Raw genomic sequence first — 23,140 nt, forward strand, 5'->3', positions numbered from 1 at the left:
ATATCAGGGGGTCCTCAAACTTTTTAAACAGGGGGCCAGTTCACTGTCCCTCAGACCGTTGGAGGGCCGGACTATAGTTTAAAAAAAAACTATGAATAAATTCCTATGCACACTGCACATATCTTATTTTGAAGTAAAAAAACAAAACGGGAACAAATACAATATTTGTATTTGCATGTGGCTCACAGGCCGTAGTTTGAGGACCCCTGATATATATAAAAGCCTAAGCGACCATCAGGATGGAATGACCGGTTGCTATGACATGCACTCACCACTAGGGGGCAGACGCTCAACGCAGGAGCTGCTCCTAGCCCGCAGGCTCTGATCGCCAATGGAGCCTGCCTGCCAACCTCCTGGTCCCTCCCCCTGGCCGGCAGTCCCTGATAGCCTGATTGGGCTGGGACAGGGAACCAGGGGTGGGTGGCGGCAGAAGTGGCTCCTTTCCCAGGGGGGCCAAGGGCCGGCTCCCTCCTCGGGGCCAGCAGCCAACCTCCTGGGTCCCTCCCCTCGTCCCTCCTAGTCAGCATGCCCCAATCAGCCTGCTGCCCGTCTGCTACAGTGGTAGTTGGTTCCTCCCCACAGCCGGCAGGCCTCCAGCAACCTCCCAGTCCCTCACCCCGCCGGTAGGTCCTGATCACCTGATCAGGGCCTGTTCCCGGGAACTGGGGGTGGGTGGCAGCAGACACGGGTGGTGAGGGAAGGAGGAGGGGGGAGGTGGGGAGTCGGGGAACCTGATCGGCCCTGATTGCCAACCAGGCCTAGGGACGCCACCTATGCAAGAATTTCGTGCACAGGGCCTCTAGTACTTCCTATCTAATAAAAGAGAAAAATGGTAATTGGCGTACGACGATACCCTTTTCATTGGCTAATCAGGGCTATATGCAAATTAACTGCCAACTATGATTGGCAGTTAACTGCCAACTATGATTGGCAGTTAACTGCCAACAAGATGGCGGTTAATTTGCATATGTAGGCACAATGCAGGGAGGCGAAAGGGAAAGCAGGAAGAAGCCCCCTGCCACTGACAGTGATCGGAAACCCAGGGGGGAGCTAAGAGCTGGGGGGCAGGGCAAAGGCGGCCCTGGGGCCGCCTTTGCCCTGCCCCCCAGCCATGAGCAGAGAATCAGGTGCCTTTCCCGCCCTGGCCAGTGATAGCAGGAAGTAGGGGTGGAGCCAGCGATGGGAGCTGGGCATGGTCGAAGCTGGCAGTCCCGGGAGCTAGGGGTCCCTTGCCTCGGCCTAAAGTGGAGCCCACGATCGCGGGGCCGCTGCAGCTGCGGGTCCCCGCTGCCCGGGCCGGACGCCTAGGCCAGAGGCGTTAGGCCTGGGCAGGGGCGGAGCCTGCAACCGTGGGGAGCTGGGGGTCCCCTGCCCAGGCCTGACACCTCTGCCGGAGGCCTCAGGCCTGGTCAAGGGGCCGATCCGGTGATTGGTGATCGGAGGGTGATGAGGGTCAACTCCTCTGGCCGAGGCATTAGGCCTGGGTGGAGGGCGGAGCCGGGGATTGGGGGGATATGATGGTCCCCTTGCCCAGGCCTGAAGCCTGGGTCAGAGGCATCAGGCTTGGGCAGGGGGTGGAGCAAGCGATCAGAGGGAGATGGGGGTCCCCTGCTCAGGCATGATTCCTGGGCCAGAGGCCTCAGGCCTGGGTGGGGGCCAGAGCCAGTGATCAGGGGGAGATGGGGGTCCCCTGTCCAAGCCTGACACCTCTGGCAGAGGCATCAGGCCTGGGCAAGGGGCTGATCAGGCGATCGGAGGGTGATGGGGGTCTACGCCTGAGGGCTCCCAGTATGTGAGAGGGGGCAGGCTGGGCTGAGGGACACTCCCCTCCCCACACACACCCAGTGCACGAATTTCGTGCACCAGGCCCCTAGTATATAATAAGCACCATAATTTTTTGCTTTAATGATATTTATCCATATATAGTTAAAGAAAAAACTCAATGATACTTGTCAAAGAGAGAGAAACATTGATTTGTTGTTCTATTTATTTATGCATTTATTGGTTGCTTCTTGTATATGCCCTGACCAGAGATCGAACCCCAACTTTGGCATATTAGGACAATGCTCAAATCAACTGAGCTAACTGGCCAGGGCTAAAATTGTATTTTTAATATACTTAAAAGAATAAAATATCCAGAGAATTGCCCTGGCTGGGCTATTTACACAAATTTTCATTCATACAAATGAATTATGCAAAATTTAAGGGGGAAAGTCCTTAATCTGTCAGAATCTTTTTTAAAAAAGACAAGGACTCCATCCAGCCAGTGTGGTACAGTTGATTGAGCATCTATCAACAAAGAGGTTGACAGTTTGATTCCTGGTCAGGGCATATGCCCAGGTTGTGGGCTCAATCTTCAGTAGAGGGCATGCAGGAGGCAGCTGATCGATTATTCTCTCTTAGTGTTGATGCTTCTATCTCTCTCTCTCCCTCTCCCTTTCTCTCTCAAGTCAATGTAAATGTTTTAAAAAGAAATACAATTAAAATGTGAAATAATAATAAATTATCCATGAGTTAAAATACTAAGAGCAGACCTGTTAAGTAAGTCCAAATGACTACTCTTAATGTATTACTTTTTGTGACTATTTTTCTGTATCAAGTTTGCCCAGATTCATAATCATATAGTTTCTTTGGAAATACTGAGCTTTCAGTAGAGAGGTAGTAATAAAACCTGGGTAGGGGCAGCCCTCCTTGGGGCACACACATTTCAATCTCCTTTTCTAGTGAATTTTCTTTCTTTTTCTGTTTTGTTAATCCTCACCAGAGGCTATTTTTTCCATTGATTTTTTTAAAAATATATTTTATTGATTTTCCACAGAGAAGAAGGGAGAGGGCCAAAGAGTTCAAAACATCGATGAGAGAGAAATACCGATCAGCTGCCTCCTGCACACCCCCTACTGGAGATGTGCCTGCAACTAAGGTACATGCCCTTGACTGGAATCGAACCTGGGACCCTTCAGTCCGCAGGCCATCGCTCTATCCACTGAGCCAAACTGGTTAGGGCTTCCATTGATTTTTAGGGAGAGTGGAAGGGAGGGAGAGAGAGACAGAAACATCAAGGAAAGAGAAACATCACACTAATCAATGTATCTCTCTCACATCGATGTTTCTCTGTCTTCTCCTCTCTCACTCTCTCTAAAAAGATCAATGGAAACATATCCTTGGGTAAGGATTAACAACAACAAAAAGAATCAGTAACTTAACATATCTTTACAGCATTTTTTAAAAAGATTTTATTGTTTTATTGATTTTTAGAGAGGAAAGGAGAGGGAGAGAGAGAGAGAGCAAAACATTGATGTTAGAATGGAACATTGATGGGCTGCTTCTTGCACATCCCGGCCAGGGATCAGGAATTGAGCCCACAACCCAGGCAAGTCCCCTGACTAGAAATTGAACTGTGACCTCCTGGTTCATAGATCAATGCTCAACCACTAAGCCACACCAGTCAGGGCTCTACAGCATTTTTAAAAGAGGTCAAGATAGAGGACAATGCTTACTACAAAAGAATGACTCTTTCATGATGAACTCTCGGGCATTAGTATGATCTATTTATTAGTTACTTAAATTAAACTATTTTTAAAGTTCTTATTCTTCTACCACCAAGCAACCTATCCTTCCTCCAAAATGGTACTGCTAATTTTACACTAACATTTTACTATTATTTTAACTGGCATTTAGCTTTTGGGTCAGTTTGAAGTAATATTTTCGAAAGTAGGTCCTATTTATTTTTTAATCATTAAAATACATTGATTTCTGTAAATTTGATCAATATAGATTATACAGTTTCAAAACATCAACAAGTAGACAATAAACTTGGAAGCTTACCTGTGAAGCTGTTAGTGTTTCCAGTTTATGAAGTCTCTGAAGGACGTTCTGCATGTCCTCCTGCAGTCGCATGAGCACAAGAGCAATCTGCTCATTGAGGCTGCCTCTTGTTCCTCTATCTGAACCCCAGCGTTCCCCATCACCTCCACTTCCCATTTGCCGACCCTTGGTTCCTTCGCTCAAATGTTGCATCCTATGTCCTATTTTAAGAGAACAAAAGAGGTTAGTTGTAAGTTATTCCTATAAAAGTAGAAATAGTGTGTTTTATTCATTTTCCTATTATTTAAGATCTAACTCTCCTAAGTGGAGTGGGAGCAATCAGGAACTACACAAAATAAATTACTGGGGTCAAAGAATAGATATGTACACTTCTATTTATATTGATATATTCTCAGATTTTTGTTTTAAGGTTTTATAATGTACTTAATATACTAGTACATGACTAAATGCATATAATTCACAAATGATATATACATATTCAAGGTGCATTCTCAAAAATTCTTTACTAAAAGTAACAAGATTGAAAATATTTGAAGACTTTCTTTAGAGTATTAAAAACTATATTAAATAGCTATATTTTCCTTTCTGGTCACTGTAAGTCTCTCAAGTGATTTAAAATGCTTTTCTTGGCATTTGCTGGTTTGGCTCAGTGGATAGAGCATCGTCTTTCGGACTAAAGTGCTCCAGGTTCAATTCCAGTCAAGGGCACATACCCAGAGCTGCATGCTTGATCCCCAATAGGGGGCATGCAAGAGGCAGCCGATCAATGATTCTCATTGATGTTTCCATCTCTCTCTCCCTCTCCTCCTTTCTTCTCTCTCTCCCTCTCCTCCTCTCTGAAATCAATAAAAAAATATATGTTAATAATAATAAAATAAATAAAAACAAAAAATGTTTTTAAAATAATATAAAAATAAAATGCTTTTCTTATTATAAATTCCATTACAATTTTATAAATATTAAAATCTCATTACTATAAAAATGTTACTATATATCCATTTATTTTTTTCTATGCATATATTTACAGAATTTACCCCTTATACATGATTTTGTATCCTACTTTAAAAAAATACTATAAACATTTATAATCATTGAATTTTATTCCAAAAACATTGAAATGGCTGCATAAATTCCCTAGTAAGACATGAAGTAATTTATTCAATCTTATTATCCACTTTTGGATAGTTATGATCAATTCAAATTTTTGCAATTATAAATAACATTGAAATAAATGTCTTTGTATATAAATTCTTGTCTAGATTTCTGCTGATTTTTTTAGGACAGAAAGATCTGAAGAAGAATTACTGGGTCAAGGGTTAACAACTCTGTGGAGGTTCCTCACGAGTGTTGCCAAGCTATTTTTTAAAAAGGCTGAGATGTTCTGTACTGCAATGTATAAAAGGTACCACCATGCTACCCTACCTTTGCAGAAATGAAATACTTTAAGTTTTTACATTTGCTAATATAATGGGTAAGTTTTGCTTGTTTTTTTTTGTTTGTTTGTTTTTAATATATTTTATTGATTTTTTACAGAGAGGAAGGAAGAGGGATAGAGAGTTAGAAACATCAATGAGAGAGAAACATCTATCAGCTGCCTCCTGCACACTCCCTACTGGGTATGTGCCCGCAACCAACGTACATGCCCTTGACCAGAATCGAACCTGGGACCCTTGAGTCTGCAGGCCGATGCTGTATCCACTGAGCCAAACCGGCTAGGGCTGCTTGTTTTGTTTTCCACAATAAACCGAAAATTATCTACCTCATTGCCCTTCAGCATCCTGGAACCCTAAAGCAGCAGTATTCACAAAACCATGTCTTAATTTGTTTTATGTAGGTTTTTTTCAACCAAATTCACAGATAATCCTTTAATGCCTTATGATCTCATAAAATTAAACAGGGATTTTCCTTTTATTTTAGGTGTACAACATAATGATTTGGTATTTGGATATAATGTGAAATGATCACCACAATAAGTCTAGTTAACATCCGTCACCATATGTAGTTACAGATTTGTTTTCTTGTGATAAGAACTTTTAAGATCTATTCTCTTAGTAATTTTCAAATATATAATACAGAATCATTTATCTGTAGTCACGTTGTATATTATATCCCCATGATTTATTTATTTTATAACTAAAAGTTTGTACCTTTCAACTACCTTCACCCATTTTGCCCTCTTTCCACCTCTGGGAACCACCAATCTGCAATTTGTTCTCTGTATTTATGAGCTTGTTTTTGTTTGTTTGTTTTCTAAATTCCACATAAGTGAGATAACATGGCATTTGTCTTTACATTAATTCTCTTTTTTTTTTTTGACAATACCTATTCATTCCTTACTATGAACAATTATTTACTTTTCTTCCCCATTCAACTCTCTATTACCTCATCACATTATTATTCTTTTTTCTTTTCTTTTTTTTTTTTTTAAATATATTTTATTGATTTTTTACAGAGAGGAAGGGAGAGAGATAGAGAGCCAGAAACATCGATGAGAGAGAAACATCAATCAGCTGCCTCCTGCACACCTCCTACTGGGGATGTGCCCGCAACCAAGGTACATGCCCTTGACCGGAATCGAACCCGGGACCTTTCAGTCCACAGGCCGACGCTCTATCCACTGAGCCAAACTGGCTTCGGCCTTTTTTCTTTTTTTAAAAATATACATTTCTTTATGGATTTCAGAGAGGAAGGGAGAAGGAGAGAGAGATAGAAACATCAATGACAAGAGGGAATCACCGATGGGCTGCCTCCTGCACACCCCAGACCGGGGACTGAGCCCACAACCCAGGCATGTGCCCCTAACCAGAATCGAACCTGGGACCCTTCAGTCCGCAGGCCGACGCTTTATCCACTGAGCCAAGCCAGCCAGGGCCACATTATTATTCTTAATGCTTACTTTTTTATTGTTAAATATTATTTGTTGTAACATTTTATGTATCTGAGTTGTCAATGTTAAATGATATCTTTTGACTTAAGTGAAAAAATGTAAAAAAGACAAAGAATTTTAATTTTTATCAAAAGTAAGTAAAATAAGCATCAGCACAGTTGGAGGAACTGCTAAGTGACTACTCAGGGAGTGAAAGTTGGCTGCCTCAAAAAATTGCATAAAAGATATAAATATAGAAATGCCCCTTCCCCATATTTTTTTAGAGAAAACACCACTATGACTTGTGGAATAGAAGGAGAGAAATAGAAATTTTAAAAAATGTCAGATGTTATGTACAGATAACTTTTAACATCGCCTTTATAAAGTGATAGTTGTAATGTTTTTCCAATCTAGAACCTACCATTTTGCTAATTAGGTTATAAAGACAGCAAAAAAAAAAAAAAAAAGAAAAGAAAAGAAAAGAAAGAAAGAAAGAATACACACCTCTCCCTCTTCTGACATTAGAGAATTCCTCATTTTCTCCACCCCGTTTCTCAGGGTGTGGCGCTCCACTGTTACTTCTGCCATCTTCTCCTCCACGCTTTATTTCACCTTTTCCTTCGACTGCTGCCACCTGCATCTCCCCAATGTTGCCATTTCCAGGAGAAATTTGAACATCTTCAGGAAAACCAGAATTTTCCAAGGGCTTATTGGGATCACCACCCAAGTAATATCGATATGGTCCATTGTTTGATGTAAAGCTATCTAAAGACTACAAATTTAAAACAAGACTTAATTAAAAAGCTACAAACACAAATTATATACCACAAAGTTTTCTTGTTAATAGATTACTGTTTTTATTTTTAAAAATTTCATGTTATTATGAAAGTATTATTTTTATTTAAAATTCTTCAATTCATATTCTGCCTCCTATATGTAGGGAAAAAATGGGATAGAAATGAATCATCCATGAACAAAGAATTGAGAAATTATGGCAATAAATTGTTCTCATGAGTTACTCATTCATCCAAGAAACATTTAAATGTCTACTTTAGCCTAGTTACTATGCTAAACAGTAAGGATAAGTATGAAAAAAAAAAAAGAGAATCTATGCAAGAGGCTTCTACTCTTAGCAAAAGAGAGAATATTATTATAACATAGTTTGATAAGTATAATGAAAAAGATATACAAAGGCTGTTATAGGAGCTCATACTGGGCTTGGTCAGGACAGCCTTCCTGGAAGAAATGATATGAACTAAAACTTGAAGAACTGCCGGGAGCCGGTCCATCCTTGCTGTTTCAAGGGACCTGGCATATATGGCATACGGTTCTTAATATGTTTGCTCACCTTCTTGGCACTGTGCTTTAACCAAGGTCACCTCTCCGAGAAAGGTTGAATCCCCAGGTAGGGATTTTCCCCTGAAGTTAGGGAGGGAATAAAACCCCTCAACTAAGTGCCAGGCGGGTAATTAATCACTTTAACTATGAACAATCATGCTTAAGCTACATAATCTTTACTCCCTGGAATGGAGATAAGAAACGCCCTAACCTTTGTAATAGAGATTGATAGGATTGAATCAACTGGTATAAATACAGATGTAACAAGACAGCAAGACACAGAACTTAGAAGAGAGCCAAGAAGACAGAACCTACACAGAACCTACAGACAAGAACTTCGCTGGAGAGAACATGGCAAAAGATCCTGGACTGAACCTGACTACAGAAATTGGCAAGAGAACCTGACTAGAACCTGGTGACTGAACCTGGCTGGAGAACCTGGAGAACCTGGCTGGAGAACCTAGCAAGAGAACATGGACACAGAACTTGGCTGGAGATTGTGGCTAGAGATCCTGGCAAGGCTGCTGATCAACTGAACGCTGTCTCTGTGTCATTCCTTCTTCGCCGACTCCGTCCACACCTTTGGGGACCCCTGGACCTGCTGGGGTTGGACCCCAGCAAAGAACAACATAGGGAAGAGGTGGCCATGTAAAGATGGAGGTCCCAAGTCAGGGAGCCCTTGGGGCCAGGAGAGCTCGATGAAGCAAGGAACAGATTGTCCCCTGGAGCCTTCAGAGGAGCACAGCTCTGCTGATAACTTGATTTCATATTTCGAGCCTCCCTATACTTCTAGAACTATGAGATAATAAATTTCTTTTGTTTTGTATAAAAAATCCCCCACAAAACTTTAAGAACAGATGAGTATAAGCCAATTCCAAAGTGTGGTAATGGTGGTAATGATGACAGCATGTACCAATAACATAGCAGTGGGATAGAGGATGATTTGAGAACTTTTGAGATTACAGAATCCATAGGACTTGAAGACTGAATGTGGGGAGAAAGGGAAAGGAAAAGACTACATGATTTCTGAAACCCATCAAAAGAAACATAGAGGATAAGGAGATTCAGGGGACAAAAAGAGACAATGGTGTGGTTATAGATAAGTAAAAACATTGAGATTCCTAAGCAAGATGTCTAATAGGGCAGTTAGAATTCAGAAGAGAGATATAGCTTGGAGATATCACTTTGAGAGTATTTAGCATGTGATTGATGGTTAAAACCAAGGTAGTAATAATTAGGAATATATGCCTGAAGAACACCAAATTTAAGAGGTCAACAAGAGGAAGAAAAACTCACAGAGGAAGGTTACGAAGGACCTTAGAAGTATAAAAAGAAGCTCTTAAAAAATAGTGTAATGGAAGCCAAGGAAATATTTTCAAGGACAAAGTAGCTAATATCATTTAATGATATTCAAGTGAGATGGGAAATGTAAAGCATCCATTCAAATTAGCAACAAACAAACAAAAATTAGCAACAAAGTCATGATGATACATATCTGAAGAGAATCAATATCATGAATGAACACAACCAACAGAAAGCCTGACTATAAAGGGGAGGAGGGAGATAAGACAATATTTAGAAGGCATCAGAAGGTTCAGAGAGTCTTTTCTTTTAAAGATGGAAGAAGTATAATAGCTTGAGAAAAAAAAAGAACCAGAAGAGGGACATTGGTTGGGAATAGTCTGGAAGGTATAAAAAATGAAGGTTCCCAAAGAGGTGAGAGAAAAAATAATACATTTTAGAGAAATTGGCTTGAGGTGGGAAGGTGACAAAGACTGAATGGGTGTAGCTTAGAGTCAGTAAGTCAAAGACGTTAAGTGTCCAGGCGTGAAGTTGGAGTAACAACCTAAGAGCTGCTATCTTCTCAGTGCAGCAGAAAACAAATTTACTTTATGAAAGCAAGGAAAAGGTGAAATGGGACTAGTAAATATCAATCCCCTACCCACACCTCTCATCCTGGTAGAACTCTAGCTCCTTATGAGTTAGGTGCTACTCAAAGTGTGGTCTGCAGACCAGCAGCATTAGCATCAACTGAAAGCTGATTAAAAATGTAAATTCGTGGGTCCCATCCCAGACCTATGAAATGAGAAAACCTGGGGTTCAGGCCCAAGGATCTGTACTATCACAAGCTCCCCATTAAAATTTGAAAAGTTGCCGAAACCGGTTTGGCTTGGTGGATAGAGCGTCGGCCTGCGGACTGAAAGGTCCCAGGTTCGATTCCGGTCAAGGGCATGTACCTGGGTTGCGGGCACATCCCCAGTGGGAGATGTGCAGGAGGCAGCTGATCGATGTTTCTCTCCCATCGATGTTTCTAACTCTCTATCTCCCTCCCTTCCTCTCTGTAAAAAATCAATAAAATATATATTAAAAAATAAATAAATAAATAAATAAAAAATAATAAAATTTGAAAAGTACTGCTTAATAGATATGGAGAATGTATAAAGGAAAGGGGAAAGAAAAAAATCTAAAATGTTTCTCTCTCTTATACTCTTATCTTAGAAATCTAACTCACCTGATAAAATTGCAAATGTTCTACTGGTATGCATTGGTATTCTGGTTTGAAATATCAGAAATATAGATATGTATATTCATTTATTTATTTTTATTTGTTTATTTATATATATATAATATTTCATATCTTCAAATATCAATTTCAGTTTCAGAACAGTACTTGCAAACATTATCTATTCCATTAAGTGGTTATTCTAGAACAGCGGTTCTCAATCTGTGGGTCGCGACCCCTTTGGCAGTCGAACAACCCTTTCACAGGGGTCGCCTAAGACCATCCTGCATATCAGATATTTACATTACGATTCATAACAGTAGCAACATTAGAGTTATGAAGTAGCAACAAAAATAATTTTATGGTTGGGTCACAACATGAGCAACTGTATTTAAAGGGCCAGAAAGTTGAGAACCACTGTTCTAGAACATGGTTTGTTTTCAGCTTCTGCAAAGTAGTAACTGCTAATAATTTGATCTTTTAAAATCTCAACCTTTGCCCTTGCTGGTTTGGCTCAGTGGATAGAGCATCAGCCTGCAGGCTGAAAGGTCCCGGGTTTGATTCCGGTCAAGGGCACATACCCAGGTTGCAGGCTTGATCCCCAGTAGGTGGTGTGCAGGAGACAGCCGATCAATGATTCTCATCATTGATGTTTCTATCTCTCTCCTCCTCTCCCTTCCTCTCTGAAATCAATAAAAATATATATATTTTAAAAAGAACGAGCTTAGCCCTGACCCATGTTGTTCAGTGGTTACAATGTCAGCCTGTGCACCAAAGAGTCACTGATTCGATTCCCAGTCAAAGGCATATACCTAGGTTGCTGATTCCATTCCCAGCCCTGGTCAGGGCACATGCGGTAGGCACCCAATTGATGTCTCTCACATCGATGTTTCTCTGTCTCTGTCTGTCTCTCTTTCCCCTCTTACCTCCCTTCCACTCTTTCTCTCTAAAGATTAATGGGAAAAAAATCCTCAGATGAGGATTAACAAAAACAAATGAACAAACAAACAAAAGAGAATGAGTTTAAATTAAAAATAGATCAGATAATAAAAAAGATTTTAATTATACTAGCAGATTGACTAATACCTCAATGGATAAAAAATAGATGAAGCTTGAGGACAAAATAAATAATGACTCTTCATGTTATTCTAGAAGTCAAAAGAAAGTACAGGAACAAGCGAGAGTGAAAGTGAGATCAAGAGAGGGAGAATGCGTGAGAGAGAGAGAGAGAGAGAGAGAGAGAGAGAGAGAGAGAGAGAATGAGAAAGAGAGAGGGAGGGATATTGAGATCCATGTGAGAGAGACACATTGATTGATTGCCTCCTGCACCCACCCTGACTGGGGCCAGGGATCAAACCTGCAGCCCAGGTATGTGCCCTTAACCAGGAATGGAACCTGAGACCCTTTGGTGTATGGATCAACACTCTAACCACTGAGCACACCGGCCAGGGCATCTTGCTTCCATCTTTTAACAACTATGGGCCATGATTAAGTTACATTGTATCTATGAGCCTCAGGTTCCTTATTTGTAGACTGGAGATAAGTAATGGAATATACTTCAAGGGTCGTTGCATAAATTAAATCTTAAAACATATTTAAAAGTGCTTCGTATGGTACCAGGAATGTAGCTAACCTTCAATAAGTTATACTTTTGTTGTTGGCATCCATATATATAAAAAAAAAAAAAGTACAGTAAAAGGAACTCATTATAAAGTGATAACTGAACTACAGAGCAATAATAATGATGGTGTAATTGTACATAGAATATAAGTGAATTCAATGTTCTCATGGAAGAAGGAAAGAAAAGAAAGAAAACTATTACAGAAGCAACATGAGAAACAAACATTCTACAGACTATAATCTTATTTTTAAACTTTTTATTATGGAAAATTTCAAACATACTAGAGTACCAATCACTGTTTCAACAATTATCACTTCAGGGCCACTCTTTTTTTTTTTTTTTTTAATATATTTCTTTATTGATTTAAGAGAGGAAGGGAGAGGGAGGAAGAGAGAGAAACATCAATGATGAGGGAGAATCATTGATTGGCTGCCTTCTGCCCAGCCCCTACTGGGGATCAAGCCTGCAATCCAGGCATGTGCCCTTGGCTGGAATCGAACCCGGTACCTTTCAGTCCACAGGCCAATGCTCTATCCACTGAGCCAAACCTGCTAGGGCCAGGGCCACTCTTGTTTTATATTACCTATGACTCCCATGCTCATCCCCAGTGAATTATTCTGAAACAAATCCTAAATATCATATTATCAGACTAAATGCTTTATTGCAACATGATAAATACAATAAGTACACAAAATTTCAAAAAATATAGTTTACTCTTGTTATGTATATTGGGATAGGAACATGCTTAATTGCTACATTCAAGAGGAAATTATAAATTTTTTAGAAGTACTTTTTTAAGTGGAAAATAATAAGAAAAAGAAAATCTTCAAATCATAATAGGCAAAAAATAAATGTAATATTAGTTGTTCACAAAAAGAACTTGGAAAAACAACTTGATTCTTAAGGATTCCAAAATTGATCATAGAAATTACATACATTTTTTAAAGTACCCACCTAAAAAATTGTGGGTGACAACTTATAATTAATCTGCTCTTAGTGAGGATGGATGATGTGGTAGGGCTGCATCATATCTAAGAAGGTTCCCTTCAAGAACGGACATCTGCATTAGGGTTTAAAGGATGTGAAAGAGTAAACTCTGTGTATGTGGCAATGAATGGTGGATTACATTCCAGCAAAATGAATGCAAAGATGCTGGTGCTGGAAGAAAGAAGGGGAGATGGGGTGGCATATTAGAGCAGGGGTGGGGAACCTTTTCCTGCCAAAGGCCACTTGGATTTTTTTAACATCATTCGCAGGCCATACAAAATAGCAACTTTAAAAAAGCCTGCTATATTTGGTTAAAAACTTAAATAAGTCACTCCTAATGCCTTGGCAGGGCCAGATCAAATGATTTTGCGGGCCTTATTAGAGGAACAGAGGGAAGGCTAGGGTAGGTATGAGCAAAGTCCAAACATGAGAGTGGTGTGAACAGAGGCCAAAAAGATAAGTAGGAGCCAGATCAGGCAGAGCTCCATGAAGGAGTTTAGTTTATCAACTGACTCATAGAGAAAACTAGAGACCTGGTGCACGGATTCATGCACCAGTGGGTTTCCTTGGCCTGGCCTGTGGAGATTGGGCCCAAACTGGCTCTCCCAACATCCTCCAAGGGGTTCCGGATTGCAAGATGGTGCAGGCCAGGCCGAAGGACCCCAATGGTGCACAATCGGGGCTGGGGAGGGACCACAGGAGGGCTCCAGGGTGTGCCCGGCCCGTCTCGCTCAGTCCCAGTCAGCCGGACCCCAGCAGCCAGCTAACCTACCGGTTGGAGCATCTGCCCCCTGGTGGTCAGTGTGCATCATAGCGACTGGTTGAACGGTCAAATGAATGGTAGGACACTTAACATATTAGGCTTTTATTAAATAGAATAGGAACAAACCTAGAATCTAGTAACCAAATATTTACTGATTAATCTCATATAGTTCTTTATCACCAACCTTCCCCAATGAAATCTTTTTAAAAAGAAAAAAGTAGCCATAGCTGGTTTGGCTCAGTGAATACAGCGTCGGCCTGCAGACTGAAGGATCCCAGGTTCGATTCTGGTCAAGGGCACATGCCCAGGTTGCGGGCTCAATCTCCAGTAGGGGGCATGCAGGAGGCAACTGATGGATGATTCTCTCTCATCACTGATGTTTCTATTTATCTCTCCCATTCCCTTTCTCTTTGAAATCAATAAAAATATTAAAAAGAAAGAAAGGAAGGAAGGAAGGAAGGAAGGAAGGAAGGAAGGAAGGAAGGAAGGAAGGAAGGAAGGAAGGAAGGAAGGAAGGAAGGAAGAAAGAAAGAGAAAAAAGAAAAAAGAAAAAAGTAGTCTGGCCAGAGTGGCTCAGTTGGTTGAGCATTGTCCCGTGCACCAAAAGGTTGCCGGTTCAATTCCTAGTCAGGCATATACCAGGGTTTCAGGTTTGATCCTTGGTAGGGGAGGCAATGGATTGATGTTTCCCTCTCTCTCTCTTTCTCTCAAAATCAATAAAAACATTTTTTTTAATTTTTTGAGAAAGTTAAGAGGTAAATTTAGATGCATTATAACATTTTTTAAAAATATATTTTATTGATTTTTTACAGAGAGGAATGGAGAGGGATAGAGCGTTAGAAACATCGATAGGAGAGAAACATTGATTAGCTGCCTCTTGCACACCTCCTACTGGGGAAGTGCCCACAACCAAGGTACATGCCCTTGGCCGGAATCAAACCCGGAACTTTTCAGTCCACAGGCTGATGCTCTATCCACTGAGCCAAACCGGTTAGGGCACATTATAACATTTTTAAAAAGGGGAAATACAAAGAGAAAAAGTTAAAATCATTACTTCAGGGAGGCAAAAGAGAAATAATTTTCTATAAGGCACACTGAACTTCTAGAACAAGGGAAGGGAATTAGTGGTAGGATTCAAAACAACCAAACATAAATACAGCTGTCAAAGCTGCTAGTCATTAACAAAAAAAGTTGTCAAAGAGGGAAAAAAAACCATGTAGTTTTGCCCTGGCCAGGTAGCTCAGTTAGTTGGAACATTGTCCCGATACGCCAAGATTGCAATCCATAGTTAGGGCACATATAAGAATCAATCATGAATGCATAAATAAGTGGAATAACAAATCCATGTCTCTCTCTCTCTCTCAAATCAATAAAAAATTGTTTTAATTCATGTAGTTTTAATAATTTTTAAATGATAGCTTCTAATACTGAATCTTAATTAACTAAAATTTGAAAAGAATTTCAACTCAAACTTTCAGTTCAACATATTAAAGTCAATGTCAAGTACAGATTTGTTTCAAAATTATTTAGTTTTCTTAAATGTTAATCAATGTTTCAAACATGGGGACTAGCATAAGTTTACTGTCTGCCTACCCATCCTACCTCTCAGAATATTTACAAATATTATAAAATATAATAGTTAAATTATTTTGAATATTCAGGAATTTAATATATTTTCTAATTCACAAAAGAAAATTTAAAATAGAAATGTTTAAACATTTTAGAGGTAAATTTTCAAAATGATGAGCAGCATGTACATCTGGTATTAACAGAAGTTATGCAGCAAGCCTGGCTGACATAGCTCAGTGGTTGAGCATCAACCCATGAATGAGGAGGTCACTGTTTGATTCCCGGTCAGGGCACGTGTCTAGGTTGCGGGTTCGATCCCCAGTGTGGTGCGTGCAGAAGGCAGCTGATCTATGATTCTTTCTCATCATTAATGTTTCTATGTCTCTCTCCCTCTCCTTTCCTCTCTGAAATAAATAAAAAATATATATATTTAAAAACAAAAAGAAGTTACGCATCAAATTCTGATACACCACTTTGAAAACTTACCTATCAAAAAATGTCATTTTTCACTAATAATGGGGTGGTGAGGGTCTGGGGCAGAAGGCAGGGGTGGGTTGTAGGGGATTAATGGGGGAAAAATGGGGGCATATGTAATATTTTCAACAATAAAGAATTTTTTTAAAATGTCATTTTTACCTCTTCCTGGCCAAGTTGTTCCATGGAATCACAGTAAACTTCACTGTCTGAATCACTTGTCAAATGCTGAATTCCTGAAACATCTTCAACATGATCATCATTTATATCTAAAGATGAAAAAATGCCCAGATAGAATAATTACTCTCTAACTGAAGAAAAAATGCATTTATCCTATTTTCAAAATTGATTAGCTCTATATTATTTTCATACTGGGAGACAAATTTGATTTACCAAGCCACAATTTTTTTTCTTTTAACTTACCAAAACATTAAATTTAGTTGATAATTTTTATATGAAAAGATATCAAAGTATTTTACAATGGAATTATACAAAGATACTGCCCAGATCAAACCTTATAGAACTCAGTAACCTTATAAGGGAAAACTGAATAGCAGCTAGGAAGCCTAAAGTTAGATGACTATTGCAAGTTTGATTGTACCATTTAGAAATTATATTTCTTAGTTACTTGGCTGAATTGCAATAATGTTAATAATTCACCATATATATATTATAGGCTCACCCCTACAGCCCTAAAATATGAAAAGAGTATAGCTTACCTTGCTGATTGAGGATAAAGGTATCCTATAATCAGAGTTTTAAGTTAAAAGAAACATCAGGAATAAGAGTAAAAATTTCAAAATTTGCCCTGGCCAGTGTGGCTTGGTTGGAGCATCATCCCATACACCAAGAGGCTGTGGGTTTGATTGCTGGTCAGGGCACATACCCAGGTTGTGGGTTCAATACCCGATTGGGGAGTGTACAGGAGGCAACCGTTCCATGTTCCTCTCTGACATCAATGTCTGTCTGTCTCTCTCTCTCTCCCCCGCACCTTTCTGTCTCTCTCTCAAATCAATTGAAAAATAATTCAAAATTTTATTTTAAAATGCTATATAAAAACAAATTAAAAATCTCAGTGAAAAACATAAAAACCCTGGTCCTAATTCACTGTCTTTCAAAGATATAAACCCTTATAATATAAATAAACCCTTATATACCATTGAATAAGAGATTTTAAATTCTAAATTGTTCCTAATATCTTGAAATTATTAAAAGAATGCCTTATTCATAGGAAAGAGACTCAACGAATAAATATGGGAGAATACCTTGGTGAACGCAGACAGCAGGTTTTCCAGTTTGCTCCAAGCTTTGATCTGCAGGCTTCACTTCCTCAGTGCTGCTGCCACTCGGGGAAGAACCGGCATGGACATCATTCTGTACATCCTGAACAAAGCGGTCTTTATCGTAGCCATTAGTGACAATGATTTCCAAATTCTTATGCTCTGTGGATTTCTTCATCATTTTCTTATCTTTTATGTGAAATTGGAGAGATTCAATGAAAGTTCACATTAGGTCAACTTCTGCATACTCTGTTCTGATATCAAGCTACCCATATCCCTTTGAAGGGTTTCCTACTAGGAGCAGAGAGATGGAGTGCTCCTAGAAAAGGGGTGTTTTATATGCTGAGAACTCACACAAATTCTATTGGTTTCAAAACTGTTTCAGTTCACTGTAAATTTCCCCTCCTTTGAGAGATAATCTCTCAAGGTCTTCACACTCTCTCAGGAAAAGCAAATTGTTCTATGAGACCGAGCAGTACAAATGGGTACATATAGCAAATAAAGAGATCCTTCGAAGAAAGTATTACTTGTCTTTTCTTAATGGAACCAGAAGGCAAACTTAAACTGGGCAGTTTGTTTTAGTGTCTTTCTGCCTCCTTTCTGAAACCATCTTCCCAAGAATCACTGGTACTCTTACTAACAAGGATCCTCTAATTCAGGGCCCTATGATTCCAATCTTCCCTCTTTGTCAAAACTTCTACCTGGCCCTGGCCATGTGGCTCAGTTGGTTGGAGAGTCAGCCTGTACACTGAAAAGTTACCAGTTCAATTCCTGGTCAGAGCATATACCTAGATTGTGGGATCAATACCTGGCAAGTATAGGAGGTAACATATCAATGTTTTTCTCATACATCAATGTTCCTCCCTCTCTTCTTCTCTCTCCTTCCCCCTCTTTTGAAAAAAAAAAATCAGTAAAAAACCATATCCTTGGGTTAAAAAACAAACAAAAAACCTTCTGTTTGAATCCTATTCTCTTGATTCCACTCTATTCTTGACAAGACATTCAGAGTATGATTATCTCCTCTCTTTGATAACACCTGCATATTCATATTGGAAACAATACACCAAAGGAATATATTTCTAATGCAGCATTTCAGGTATCACATGGGGAAGAGTGGCCTACTCCTGTTAAGCCTTCAATGGACATTTGTCCCACCTATGCATAAGCCTGACTGTTTCTGTAGCCCTTTTGGAACACAAAAACCTGGTTATAGCATCAACAACCCACATCCCACCACTTCCTACAATGCCAAATCAGCCCAAGCCTCTCCATATCCTTTTATCTTATTTAATGTAAAATTATTATCCCACCATCCAAAGATTACCATTATCACTTTGTTCTGCTCCTTTCACTTCTTCTTGGGCCTCTTCTTCCTCAGACTCAGCTCCACTATCACTGCTTTCAGCTTTACCATTAACAGTTTTGGCATTTGGAGGAGAAGTTAGAACATTACCAAGATCTAAAATATAAAAATGACCATTTAATCTCTAATCATATAACATACAATAATGCTGTGATCCTATATAATAAAAGGCTAATATGCAAATCGACCGAACGGAGGAACGACTGGTTGCTATGATGCACACTGACTACCAGGGGGCAGACGCTCAATGTAGCAGCTGCCCCCTAGTGGTCAGTGCGCTCCCACAGGGGAGCACTGCTCAGCCAAAAGCCAGGCTCATGGCTGGCAAGTGCAGCAGCAGTGGCGGGAGCCTCTCCTACCTCCACGGCGGTGCTAAGGACCCCTCGGGGGTCCCAGACTGCAAGAGGGTGCAGGCCAGGCTGAGGGACCCTCTCCCCCTATGCACAAATGTCATGCATCGGGCCTCTAGTTTACAAATAATAGGATAATTCTAAAGTAAACAGGTTCTGATATATAATTATAGTATTCTTTTCATTCTTTTTTTAAAATTTCAGAGAGGAAGGGAGAGAGAACAAAAGAGAAACATCAGTGATGAGAGAGAATCACTGATCAGTTGCCTTCTCTCTGCCCCCTACTAGGGATGGAGCCTGCAACCTGGGCATGTGCTCTGACCAGGAATCGAACCATGACTTCTTGGTCTATAGGTTGATGTTCAACCACTGAGCCATGTCAGCCAGGCAGTATTCTTCTCTTTGACTATAAATATTACATATATTACATAAATAAATCCCTTCAATTATCAGTTTATAATAAAATGATAAAACAATATTAAAACCTTTCTGAACAAGGTGAGGATAAGTTATTTTTAAGTTAACATCAATCAAAATAGTAAAGCTAGAGATGAATGATCTCCTTTATACATGGTAAATGAAGACAGTTGCTATATGCTAGCATATTAAAAACATAAGTATATTATTTTTGGTCCTAATAGCAATCATATTATAGTTAGACTACATTAAAAAAATTTTCCTTTTATTACTTTTAGGGCTTCAGGTGCACAACTTTTCTTTTTCTTTTGTACAACTTTTATCTTTATAAACTTAAAAAAAAAAGTATCAGCCCAGCTAGCATGGCTCAATGGTTGAGTGTCAACCTATGAACCAGGAGGTCACAGTTTGATTCCTGGTTAGGGCACATGCCTGGGTTATAGGTTCCATCCTGAGTTGGGGGCGTGCAAAAAACAGCCAATCAATGTTCCTCTCTGATCACTAATGTTTTTCTCTCTCTCTCTCTTCCTCTTTCTCTCTCTCTCTCTCCCCCACTTCCTCTGTGAGATCAATAAAAAAAATTTTATAGTATCAGTTAATGTGATCAATCATTTAAAAAGGCATATAATCCTATTGCCCAAACTCATACTATGAGAGTAAATACATCAGAGCTTCTCAAATGTTAATATGTACATATGTACAGTAATCTCCTAAAATCTAGCTAAAATGCAGATTCTGAATCAGTAAATGTGGGCTGATCTAAGATTCTGCATTTCCATAAAGCTCCCATGTGATACCAATGCTGATGGTTACTGGACCTCATTTTGAGATACAGGGAATTACATTCTCATCGACTCTTTAAGCTACTAAAGACCTCTTAAGTACCTACTGGTCAAAAACAGTGGTCTTTCTCCATAAACTTTTGGGCTTTATTTTCACTTATATATATGCACTTTGGATGATTCCCTGCATCATAAATAACATATTAAATTTCAAAATCTTCATACATCTTAAATAGTCAGACCTATATTCTTTTTTTAATTTTTATTGAATTTATTGGGGTGACATCAGTTAATAAAATTATGTATGTTTCAGGTGCACAATTCCATAATACATCCTCCAGATATTGTATTGTGTGTTCAACACCAAAGTCAAGTCTCCTTCCATCACCACTTATCCCCTCCTTTACCCTCTTCTACCTTCCCTCACTCCCTTTCTCTCTGGTAATCACCATACTTTTGTCTGTGTATAAGGGTTTTTCGTTTTGGTTTGGATTTTTGCTTAATCCGCAACCTTTCCAGCCATCCTCCCAATGCCCCTCCCCTCTAACAGCTGACAGTCTGTATTCTGAATCTGATTCTCTTTTTTTCTTTTTCTTTTTTTAATCCTCATCCAAGGATATTTTTTTCATTGATTTTTTAAAAATATATTTTATTGATTTTTTTACAGAGAGGAAGGGAGAGGGATAGAGAGTTAGAAACATCAATGAGAGAGAAACATCGATCAGCTGCCTTCTACACACCTCCTACTGGGGATGTGCCCGCAACCAAGGTACATGCCCTTGACTGGAATCGAACCTGGGACTTTTCAGTCTACAGGCTCAATCCACTGAGCCAAACCGGTTAGGGCTCCATTGACTTTTTTAGAGAGAATGGAAGGGAGGGGGAGTTGGGGAAGGGAGAGAGAGAAACATCGATGTGAGAGAGACACATCAATTGGTTGCCTTCTGCTCTAGCCCCGACCGGGGCCAGGGACTGAACCTACAACAAGGGCATGAGGTACATGCCCTTGGCCAGGAATCAAACCCAAGACCCTTCAGTCCCCAGGCCGAAGCTCTATCCACTGAAGAACCAGCCAAGGCTGATTTTATTTTGTTCATTAGATTCCACATATAAGTAAAATCATATCATACTTGTCTTTCTCTGACTGTTTTATTTCACTTAGCATAATACTCTCCAGGTTCATCCATGCTGTCAGGAAAGGTAAAATATACTTCTTTTTCACAGCCAAGCAGTATTTCATTGTGTAAATGTACCACAGCCTTTTTATCTACTCATTTACTAATGGGCACTTGGGCTGCTTCCAAATCTTGGCTATTATAAATAACGCTGTTGGTGTATATATTCTTTGGAATCAGTGTTTTGGATTTCTTCTGATATAATCCCAGAAATGGAGTTGTTGGGTTCAGACCTATATTCTTATTTAAGTCTACCTAATTAATGAAACTAAAGACTTAAAATTCAAATCTATCATAGGCATTGTGTTCTAGTCTCACTTAGAAAATCATATTAGCAGCATAGTTCTTGAATCTCCCTTATTCTCCCAACAACCAAAAAAGCAAGAAAAACAACAGCAAAAAGAAAAATACCAAAAGGTTAGAGGATCGTCCTGATATGCCAAGGTTGCAGGTTAGATCCCTGATCAGGGCATATACAAGAATCAACCAATGAATACATAAATATGTGGAACAGCAAATCGATTTTTCTCTCCTTACATCTCTCTAAAACTCAATTTAAAAAAACACCCCAAATGCCCATCAAATGAATGACTATCAAACACTATTTGATAGCAGCAAAAACAGCATTACAACAGTCCAATAATGTAAGTTGTAGAAAGCAGAGAATTACTGGTGAGCCTTATTCCACACCCCAAAATCAATTAATGTAACATACCACATTAACAGACTAAAGGACAAAAGCCACATTATAATGGCAGCAGATACAGAAAAAACATTTGACAAAATCCAACCTTCTTTCAAGATAAAAATGCTGAAGAAATTAACAATATAAGAGAATTTCCTCAATCTGACAAGAAGCATCTATGAAAACTCACAACTAGCATTCATACTTAACATAAAAAGACTGAATTTTGTGGCCCCGAAATAAGGAGCACCACAAAGACGTCTGCTTTTATTATTTCTATTTAATATATTGTAGAAGTTCTAGCCAGGGCAGTTAGGCAAGGGAAAAAAAAGATACAGAGCATTCATATTAGAAAGAAAGAGATAGAATAATCTCTTTTTTTACAGATAACTTGCTATTCTATATAAAAATCCTAAGAAATCTACAAAAAACTATTAGAACTAATAAATAGTTTGGTGACGTTGAAGATACAAGGTCAATATACAAAAATCAATTATTGTTATGTATTTCTATAACCTAACAATAAACTATCCAAAAATAAAATTAGAAAATGGTTCAAATTACAAAAGCCCCAAGAAGAGTAAAATACTTAAGAACACATTTGACAAAAGAAAAGTGTAAGGAGAATTATACACTGCAAATGACAAAACAGTGTATAAGAAACAGTGATGTAAGAATTTAAAGATCTAAAAAAGTGAATTAGAAGGCAATATTGTTGTGATGAGAATACTTCCCAAAGTGATCTATAATTCACTGCAATCCCTATCAAAATCTCAGCTGGCACTTTTGGCAAAAATTGACAAACCGATTCTAAAATTCATCTGGAAATGCAAGGGATCCAGAATAGTCAGAACAATCTTGAAAAAGAACAAAGTTGGACAGCTCAAACTTTCTAATTTCAAAATTTACTATCTTTCTATATAAAAGCCTAATATGCTAAGTGTCTGACTGTTCGACCAGTAGCTATGATGTGCACTGACCACCAGGGGGCAGATGCTCAACGCAAAGGCATGGAAACATGGAAGAGACTGATGAATCTCAGAGGGAAGAGGGGCGGGGGGGTGGGAGAACCAAGATGGTGGCATAGGTTAACGCCGGAGTTTGCTGCCTCGAACAACCACTTCAAAAATACAACTAAAAGA

General features: G+C 39.3%; 1 protein-coding gene across 8 annotated transcripts in view; it reads right to left on the reverse strand.

Moving 5' to 3' along the window:
* The window catches only part of ACBD5 (acyl-CoA binding domain containing 5), a 64,117-nt gene that overhangs the window by 15,921 nt on the left and 25,056 nt on the right, over nucleotides 1-23,140 (reverse strand). For all 8 annotated transcript variants that reach the window (XM_059661103.1, XM_059661093.1, XM_059661112.1 and 5 more), the window contains 5 exons: nucleotides 18,551-18,685; nucleotides 17,212-17,415; nucleotides 16,109-16,215; nucleotides 7,196-7,463; nucleotides 3,826-4,025 (listed from right to left, as the gene is read on the reverse strand). In XM_059661103.1, the coding sequence (XP_059517086.1) occupies nucleotides 3,826-4,025; nucleotides 7,196-7,463; nucleotides 16,109-16,215; nucleotides 17,212-17,415; nucleotides 18,551-18,685 (914 nt within the window). The remainder of the gene's footprint in view (nucleotides 1-3,825; nucleotides 4,026-7,195; nucleotides 7,464-16,108; nucleotides 16,216-17,211; nucleotides 17,416-18,550; nucleotides 18,686-23,140) is intronic.

This window comes from Myotis daubentonii, chromosome 1 (assembly GCF_963259705.1).
Source record: "Myotis daubentonii chromosome 1, mMyoDau2.1, whole genome shotgun sequence".
NCBI classification, from domain to species: Eukaryota; Metazoa; Chordata; class Mammalia; order Chiroptera; family Vespertilionidae; genus Myotis; species Myotis daubentonii.